The sequence below is a fragment of the Pangasianodon hypophthalmus genome, chromosome 19, assembly GCF_027358585.1.
Source record: "Pangasianodon hypophthalmus isolate fPanHyp1 chromosome 19, fPanHyp1.pri, whole genome shotgun sequence".
Taxonomy (NCBI): domain Eukaryota; kingdom Metazoa; phylum Chordata; class Actinopteri; order Siluriformes; family Pangasiidae; genus Pangasianodon; species Pangasianodon hypophthalmus.
This window is the reverse complement of record NC_069728.1, coordinates 8,156,434-8,166,235: the sequence shown is the minus strand read 5'-3', so window position 1 is coordinate 8,166,235 and position 9,802 is coordinate 8,156,434. Positions and strand designations below refer to the sequence as shown.

At 39.1% G+C, this 9,802-nt stretch overlaps 2 protein-coding genes across 2 annotated transcripts in view; both read right to left on the bottom strand.

Moving 5' to 3' along the window:
- Positions 1-3,623, bottom strand: part of atp5mj (ATP synthase membrane subunit j) — a 3,935-nt gene extending 312 nt beyond the window's left edge. The window contains exons 1-3 of the mRNA XM_026944390.3: positions 3,500-3,623; positions 2,275-2,398; positions 2,127-2,147 (exon numbers count right to left, since the gene is read on the bottom strand). Of these exons, the coding sequence (XP_026800191.1) occupies positions 2,127-2,147; positions 2,275-2,398 (145 nt within the window). The 5' untranslated portion in view covers positions 3,500-3,623. The remainder of the gene's footprint in view (positions 1-2,126; positions 2,148-2,274; positions 2,399-3,499) is intronic.
- A 288-nt stretch (positions 3,624-3,911) lies between these two features.
- Positions 3,912-6,741, bottom strand: rd3l (RD3 like). The gene is made up of 3 exons (XM_026944647.3): positions 6,516-6,741; positions 5,342-5,644; positions 3,912-5,220 (listed from the first exon to the last, which is right to left on the bottom strand). Exons 1-3 carry the CDS (start codon positions 6,554-6,556, stop codon positions 4,881-4,883), a joined length of 684 nt encoding a protein of 227 aa, XP_026800448.1. The 5' UTR covers positions 6,557-6,741; the 3' UTR covers positions 3,912-4,880.
- Between the last annotated feature and the right edge of the window lie 3,061 nt (positions 6,742-9,802).

Sequence of the window (9,802 nt, the reverse complement as noted above, 5' to 3'; positions counted from 1 at the left end):
ACGTCTAATCCATCTTCCTCTGTTTCTCCAAACTGTCCAGTTAAACTGATAAAACATACAAATTTACAGTAGCCTAAAGCAAGCATCTTAAATGATAGTCTATTAACAATAAAGTTTCTTTCCATTTGAATGAAACTTTTAAGCTGAAAATGACAGCATGTTTATGCACACAATACACAGACAGTAAAATGATGTTAGAGGTTTAACACAATGCCATAATCTGTATCTGTTTGTTGTTGTTCCTCTTTCAGCTGCTCCCGTTAGGGGTCGATACAGCGGATCATTGGTCCGCGTATATTTGATTTGGCACAGTTTTTACGCCAGATGCCCGTCCTGACGCAACCCTCCCTAATTTTCTCTGGGCTTGGGACTGGCACTGAGACCATTCTGAAACGTAACCCCAGTGGCTGGGGATGGTTCCCTAGGCGGGAATCGAACCCGTGCCAGAGCGGTGAGAGCACTGTGGCCTAACCACTGGTCCTCTGAATCCGTCCACTATGCGCCCAGGACCAATGGAAAACACTGGGGGGAAAAACCTTCAGTGGTAGAAATGCCAGCAGTGTCAGCATGGTGCGTGAATTCTGGCTTTGACAGTTCCTCAACATCAGCTACATCACTCGAGTTTACTGCTCTCAACTAGAGACGTGTGCGGGACTGTATTTTAATCCTGCATGCACAGTTATGTTTGTTCATACCTTTCTGATACTAAGGATGAATAAATGAACACAATAAATGCAATGCATGGTAATGAACGAAGGTTTTTTTTTTTCTACTTAGCCTACTGAGGTCCTGTGTATTGTGTATTTTAGGTCAAGCCAGAGGAGTAGTTTGGCTGAAACACAGGTCCCAATCAGCTAAGACACTTTCCTTCTGTAGTTTTGAAAATGGATTTCAATAAAAGAAGCTCATATCTACCACCTTACGCTTGTACAAACTGAACACCTCAATCAGTACACACTCGCCCAAACCATATCAGGTTCTAATGGTAAGATTTGTTTATGTGGCGCCACATGACACAGTGGCCATCTTCAGCAGCCATCTTCACACTGGAATCATTTCATCATCAGCACAGATTTGTTCTCACTAGATGTTGACAAGAGGCATGTCTTTCAGTTTTCCCAAAGTCTGAATGCCAGATTATACGTCACAACCGATTTGAACGAATGAATTTTGATTTTTAGATTTAATGTTGATTTTCAATGTTGACAAACTATGTACAAAAGGTACATATGATGAGCCAAATGATGTATTCTGAAACTTCTTTTTACTTTATACCTACATCAGCTTCAGAGCTTAAAACAGGACTCGACAGGAATGTCATGAAAATCTTATTTTAGGATGAACTGTTTCTTTAATACTCTCATTTTACAAGCTGACCTTATTTCAGATACATGATCTTATTTTGACTCATAAGGAACACTAGGACTCTTCCAATACCTAACTGACTACATACAAAGCCTTTCTCTTTATCCAGACCACTAACTGAAGATAAAGTCCAACATTATGAACAGCTATAATCATTCTCAGTCTCCCCCCCCCCTCATAAATCAGGTTTTGAGCTGCAAAAGATCAGTCCAGAGCTTAGTAATAAATAATTCAGGAAGATTTTTCACAAAAGCCAGACATATTAAATTAGTCTAACACTTGAAAAGTGGATCTGCTGAAGCACATGTTTAGCAATATGATCTAAATGTGATTATTTTTCAAGGAAGAGAACCATTTGAATAGATAAGGCCATAATTGGCAATATTTTACCCCACAGTTTGAGAGAATGTTATCATTAAGACACTAAAAGAGAAATTCTGAAATTAAATAGATGTTGATCTATTTTGATCCAAATGAACTGATTGCATGGCTCCTGTTCACAGAAAATGAATAAATAAATAAAAGTATATAAAGGGAACACGTCTAGATTGCATATAAGTGAAAAATCTTAAACTCCGTGGTTAGGAATATCTCATGTTAAGGATGCAAATAGAACAGCGTAATAGAACAGCGTCTGTATCAGTTTGTGGCGAGAAAAACAAACACCTTGAAGACACTGAATGTTATGTTCAACATAAATATGTTGCCTATACATGGATAGTTAAAACATTAAAACATTTTAATAGAGGAGAAATACTTACTAGACTTCACTGCTTTCTTTCCTAAAGGAAAATGAAAAACACACTCAATCAGTAAAAGATAAAAAGAAATAAATAAATCACCTCGTGACTCTGACAGAATGCAAGCTCTAAAAGTACGTTTCATCTGCAGTCCAAGCAGAGAGCCTACCTCCATAGGAGATTTTGTAGTAAAAGTAAGTCATGATTCCCAGGCCAACCCAGACCTCCTGGTATGCCTTGGTGTAGTAGGGGCCAACTCTAGACCACCAGGTTCCGAAAAGACTTCCGGCCATCTAGTGATCAGGAGAGAAACACACACAGCATGAATGGAAAGTGTTTTTTTTTTTTTTTTAATTTTAAATGCAGCCATGTAGTGTCACTGGATTATAAAACAAGTAATCCAACAGCTACAGCACAAGGCTTGTGCAGCTCAATAGGTACTCGCTATTAAAGGTGCATTAGGTAAGTTTTGAAAAATAGATCTCTAGCAGTTAAAAGGGTGGAGCTGAATAAAATTTGAATTATTTTTATTTATTGAGCCCACCCACATTTCCACCCATGTACACAAAACTCCATTCCCCAAATTTATAACGAGAGTCATCATTAGCAAGGAGCGTCCTGACATCACTGTTAAGCGCACTCAAACATTCAACTGAAAGTCAAGTTACAACTCTATAAACATGCAACTTCTCCTTATACAGATTTATGACAAGAGGCCAATCCAAAGACAAACAAACTTTCCGGACCAGAATGCAGAACTTTTTTTTTTTTTTTCCCCAATTACATAATACACTTGTTCTGAGACAATGGCTTAAACTATTTTTTAATCATTTCTACATAATTTTCCACAATATCTGTTCGAGTAAGAAATTAAAAATATTGACTATTGCACCTTTAAGCACATGAAAGACATGGATTTGGCGTTTTTTTGCCCACCCGTAATGAGCTCGCGTGCTGCGATTGGTTACCAGTCCCGTCAGTCAGGGTGACACTTTTATTAGCCAATCAGAATTGAGGACACGGGACATTCCTAACCAATCATAGTGCAGAAGGTAGAATCTGACGGAATACGGTTGGGCAAAAAACGCAGGTTGATACCAAGCAATCGTCTGCAAATAACTTTAAAATTAACTACTGTACTCGAGTGAATTGTTGATTTAATCTGACTAAAATGGCTTTTGGATCTTTTCTTAGTCACAGACTTCAAAATCGTAACTAACATTCACGCGCCCGGTTCATTAGCGTTAGTGTCACTCGGCTAAGGCCTGGACTTAACAAGAAACATTAAAAACATATTGTTTATGCCAAACAGGAGAATTTCACTACTCTCTTTAGTCTAAAATTTATTTTGCCGTCTTATAAACCTGTTTTGAGACTAATATCTCGTCACTCACCTCTAAACTGTAAGTGCTGCGGATCACCCGGAGAAGGTCACTGTCCAATCTGAATGCTAGCTCGCGACAGGAGACGCACAGAAGAGCGGAAGTGCAAACTAGGCTTCCGGTCTATTAGTACAGCACCGCGTCAAAATAAAAGTCTTCAGCCGTAAAACTACATGATTCATGAAGTCGCTTTTTTTTGTAACTTATTTTTTTTTTGCATACACTTTTACCGTCCTATATACAGGTCAAATATTTATTATTAAACATTTGAGCAGTCTGCCAGGGGAATACATTTTATTTATGTCTTTTTACAAATGTAATCATATTGTCACCTAGCCACAAGATGGCAATGTTTACTGAAAGTACACCTTGTAGGAATAATTTATGACAAAATTAAGCAGTGAGACAATTATTTTTGCCATTTTATTTTATTTTATTTTATTGCCAGTTATTCAGTCAAACAATATTTTACATATGACATATGACAAATTTTAGGAATGACGAAACACATTTGACTGTAGGCGATAGTGGCAATATTTGGTCTGTGATCCGTTTATAACCAAAGAAGGACAGTTACATAAAGGAAAACCTTGAAGGAAGGCCATTTGTGTAGCAGCAGTGCATTAAAAAAAAAAAAAAAAAAAGGTTTGGCTCAGCTGGTATTTCATGGAAAAAAATGTCCCCTTTTTGACATTTCCTCAGGATCTGTAGCTTATTCTAGTTCTCTCACTCAGTATGTCATATTCCACCTGCCTTCTACACAAAGAAGGGAAAACACCACATTAGTTAATTGATGTACACACACATGGTTGTAGTGTGTGTGATTAGTGCATACAGAGATGTACTGAAGCATAGAGAGAGCTGTGCTCTTCTCTCCCCTCAGGCTAATCTGTGCTTTGTAATCCAAAAATATAACTGAGAAAAAGGGCCGATTAGGCTGTGGAAGTCGGCTGGCAGCTGTGTGTTGCTTACTGAGTTTATATGGCTCATGATGTTGAAAGTACTTTTGTATAAATTTGGTGTTACAGATGGTCAGATTTACTGACTAGTAAATAGACACAGTGGACACAATATATTTAGCAAATCCCATAGAGTTTATCAGTGGAAATTGAATAAATCAAAACCACCTGACTGGTAAACTTTATAGACTCATTTTTTGCTCACAGTATCACGTATATAAGCCTGGCCTTAGTCAAGATCCAGCTTAGTCCAAGCACTTCCCTTGACCCATAAAATCCGGTCTCTAATAATGTAACTACTCAAACCCAGATCTCACTAGTGCTGTCCTGTTTGTGTCCAGGGGAAGGTTTTTGCCTATGGGAAGGACACTGTGGTCACTAGGGTGTCTCTGAGCTATTTCTGGCCTTCACAGTTTGGCGCTGTAGGCCTCAGGCTAGTCATAGGGAAAGGAGCGACAGTAGGGAAGACAGTGCCTTTGGACAGTATGGGAACAAGCACTATGTAAATGCCTGTCCACATAGCTGGATATGGTTGGGATCTCCTCCCGATGCTTTTCTTTCCCTTCCAGAGAAGATGACTTTGTAGTCTTTTGGTCACGGGTGTTGATGTCTGCAGGAGGAGGAGATACAGGAAGTAGCATTGGTGGGGCTGGAGGAAAAGATTTCCTGTAGCCCACCTCTTCCTGCCTTTTCAGGAAGTCCCTCAGCACCTGTTTGAAGATGCACACGAGCTCCCAGGGAACGACATAATTGTGAGCCAAAATCTCACGGAACCTTAAAAGAGGTAATTAAAAGAGGTAACACACACACACACACACACACACACACACACACACACACTATGGTTATTAATGATCAATTGATACCACATGTACACAAACCTACACATACATACCTGAAGAGTACCGTGGCTGTGTGTGATGGAGGAATCCGGGCACAGAGCCGTTCTAGCAGTCTGCACTCAGACGCTGGTATTAGGGCAAGCAAGCTGTCCCTGGTGAGAGGCCGGCGATATCCTAGAGCGCCATGGGAGCAACGTTGGCGCTCTTCCTCCAGAGCCAGACACTCTCTCTGCTCGAATTGCCAGAGAAGCTCCTGGAGTAACACCCGGCTGGGGCCCATGGAGGCCGCACAGTTTGGACCTTGCTCAGCTTCCCGATGGGAGGAATTCATCCAGGCCAGGAATGGCTTTGCATGACTATGGTAGGGTAGCACAGCGAGGGAAAAAACAACAAGATTTCAGAGAGGTATAGGTATATTTCCACCAGGTTGAATATTTCAGTGGCATTATTAAGTTCTTTGTACAAAATGAATTGGTTAACAAATGAAAAAAAAAACACCCTTAGATCCTAGATACAGTATATTATATATTCTGGCTTTCTACTAAAGCAAATTTCAGTTTGTTAATAGACTCATGGTCACTGCTCGTTAGTGCTTCTCTCTCAATTCCAGTTATATTTGTTTATACATCCTCAGGATAGGCTTCAGATGAAATGGACCTCAAACGGAGAAAATAACTTGAGGTCCCTCACTTCATCTTACATAACTCTTGAGTAGTGCAGAAACTACTTAAAGCACCTGTGGCAATTCTGTTTCAAGAAGAAAAAGAAGCTAAAGTGCAGGTATGGGAGACAGTGTGCAGTAAGAAAGACAATAATCGCACCATATTGCCAAATCTCATCTACAGTGAAAAGTAGTGAAGAACTAGTGTCCAATAAATTAAATTAAATGGAAGGCACCAATTATTCCAGCTAGGCATAAAATGTGGAAAGGGTGACAATTAAGCAGGGAGTTAGGCAGAAAACTGCAGACAGAGAAGGGAGAGATGTAAATGGAATAAGACAGGTAGAAGAAGACATTAAAAAACCCACAAAGCTAAAAGGTCACATAATCAGAAAACAAAGGAGTTATTATAATAAGTTGATGAAAGAATTATGAATGAAGATACTTAAGCAAGAGAGTGTATCAAAGTGCGTAATAACAAAACGTGATTGACACACACCATTGTGGGGACAATACTGCATACAATAAATCTTAAGAAATATTAAGAAATAATAAAATATCCTCACCTTGGATTGAAAGGACGATACCCATGATGCCGTGACTCCATATGGTAAACCTTGAAATGGTGAAAAGATTAAACGCGTGAGAGAGACTGATATATGGAAAGACACTAAACGAATTAGAGACAGACAGAGTGTAAGAGATAGCAGTTTTGGTGGCAGTGTGCGGTAAAGTTGAGAGAGAGGCAGAGTGACTGCTTCCCCTGCCTACAGCAAACTGCCTTCTGTCTCTCTGCTCTGATAACCAGCCTCCGCTCGCTGACCCTGTTTCCATTCAATCCAACCCCCAACCACACACACACACACGCACACACACACATATACACACAGACGTGCTGGCATACACATGCACTCTTTGCACATCCTTTATATCAAGTTGTTAAGGTCATGAGACATTAATATTTTCATAAATTCATAGAAGGCTCTCAAATCCGAGCATTTATTAAGCAGTGAGATTATGGTGTAAAGTAATATGTAAAGAAACCGTATTGTGTGTTAGCCTGCAAAATTTCTAGATTAGAGCTTCTCAGATTATTTCCAGCCATGAACCCATTACAGTATAAAACAAGTTTCACAGACCCCCATATGATCACAAATCCAATTATTCCAATATTAAACACATTACGCACAAATGGACCATCATCATTATTTATGGAATGATACATCCCATAATGGGAGAGTCCTAAACACTCCAAACACAGAACCCAAACTGTGCTGTTATAAGAAAACTAAAAAATGAATCAATGACAGTATGGTGTAATGCATTACAACCCCAACATTGATTATTTTCCTACAGCAGCACACCCTGTCATGTTTTATTCCTTTTATACCACAGAAATTTGCCAAAACTAACAATCTTTTATTTATTAAAGAATGACAAGTTGTACTTTTTATCTGTTTATAGTTATGTTTAATGTTGGGGAACATACGCAAACCAAGTTTGTTCCTGTTATCATGTATGTCACTGCAGCTATAAACAGTTGTCTCCCCTCACTAGTCTCTCTCTCTTTTTTCTCTCTCTTGAAGTTAATACGCCAAAAAATGCAGCTTGTTACTGGCAAACCGCAAAACCCTCTGTCCCAGTGGAAAGCTTAAAGTTACAGCTTCACCTCTGACGCTGGAACTGCAACTTCTAAAAAATGCTAAATAAAGATTTCCGAAGAAAAAAACACACTTTTTCGAAGAAATTACACACTTTTTAAAATCTGTTTATGTGAAGAAAATGAATCAACACCTGACTAATCAGAATCGAGCATTCAACAGCGCTGTAGTATAAATAAGTACAGGTATAATGGCTAATATCAGTAGTAGTTAATACTCATTGCCTTCGTACCATTTAAAAAAAGACTAATAATTTGGCAAATTGCAATGGTATGGTAGAGCGTAAACAACAGGCTCAAGAGTAAAAGCAAGCAAAGAAAGATGGTTTGCCACTTGCTGTGAAGAGGTATATTACTGTGTGGAGTTCTATACCCCAGTTACAGCGCAACAGCAAAAGAGACTACATTACACCCACATTTAAATATGACAGTAAAACGGTTCATTGCTCAAAGTCAAAGGAGGGAAAAAAGTATTTGGGGTCAGAAATGCCCCTCACATAGAGCAGTTGGTGGCCATATGGAGGCCTCTGGGTGGCCTTCTGGCCTGTTTGTCCTCTGAGACTCATAATCAGAGAAGTGCAGCTGGTACTGGTTCTGTTAGAGACTGGGTCATGCTTCAGACCTCTGTCCTGTCCATATGAACAAAACAAGTCCATCTGTGCACATGTAGTAATGGACTAGTAGGAACATATTGTAGCTACAGCTCACTTTAGATAAATGAACCATTGGAAACTTCCAAATAAGCCTCTAATATGAATAATTTAAATATGTCAATATAAACAGTGTATGTGTGTTTGCTGTATGCATATTAATTGTAGTATGATTAAAATTGTAATAACAGCGGATGTTGTGGTCAGGGTGGATGCTGACGAAACTGAGAGCAACAAGGATGAACTGCTTTGTTCCTAAATTCAGTATGTAAGCAAACAGGCTTGCTGTGCGTTCGTCTGGGAGAGGGCGGGTGTACGTGCGGGAGACGTTTTTGTCCCAGTCAAGCATTGTTCACAGTCAGTGAGTCATGTTACTGAATAAACAACAAAAATATTGATAAATAATATACAATCTTTTTGTGAATTGTACATCATTTTTTTTGTGAATTATATATCATTTTATTATCATTCTGAAAGTATGATTACTGTTTTCCTGCCTGTTGGATAGGGGTTGTATTCACATCCTTTTAGCCTAATCTAGTCATTTCCAGCCTGTTTTTTCCTCCAGGACTCTGCCACCAAAATTGATCTATTATGATTTTAATAATGCAATGACATCAGAGAGGATCTGTCTGATAAGTGTGCACTTTGCATGAGAATGGATTAACCTTTCAGTCCATTATTATATTGCATTTTGTTAACATTTCAAAATTGTGATTAATGGAGTGTGGCATGGATAGTACATAAAATAGATACAAGTGAGACAAGTCTTCAAGCTTGAATGGATAATAGATTTAAGTTATTTTCCACAGAATGTCTTCCCCTATTCAAATACTTCTTTTACATTTACAGGTTGTGACAGTGCCATCTCCAGGAAGAGGGAATTAGGAATTCAGTGCGACTGACATGTCATCCATGCTCCTTGAGGGCTGCAGTGTTCTGCTGGTATTTATTAGACTTTCTCAGACTCCTCTCTTTATTTCACCGAAGGTGACGATTTTTATGTACGCCTCTGTATGAGTCATCATTCACTTTCGAGCGATAGGGGGATATTCTGGCATGGCTCTGTTGCTGGGTGTCATATTGTTGAGGACAGAGCCTTGTACATCATCAAGCCTAAATATCGCATTGACCTTCCCTTCACACTCAGCATAGACTGACCTGAAATGGTGTGACAGGTTGGCAGGGGATGATGCATCATAGATCACATTGTACAAACTGTTCAATATGTAATCATACAACATTAATTTAGGACCTTGGTTAAGAATCATTGAGGGAAACTGCATGATTTAATGCTTTGTTAAATTGTATGACTTTACTTTTAAACATTTCAGTATATTTGGCAATGCTAGTCATGATTTTGGCCTTTAAAATCTGTGTGTATTTCTTGGAAGGGGAATATTTTTAGTTCTGGTTTTGGGCTGTTTTGTCATGTGGACGTGGCATCTCCGTACCTGTGACAAGTTTATGAACAGAGTAGCAGTGTTTCTCGACGCCTGTCTGACTCATCAGGGAGGAAAAGAAGACATAGAAGTGTGCTGAC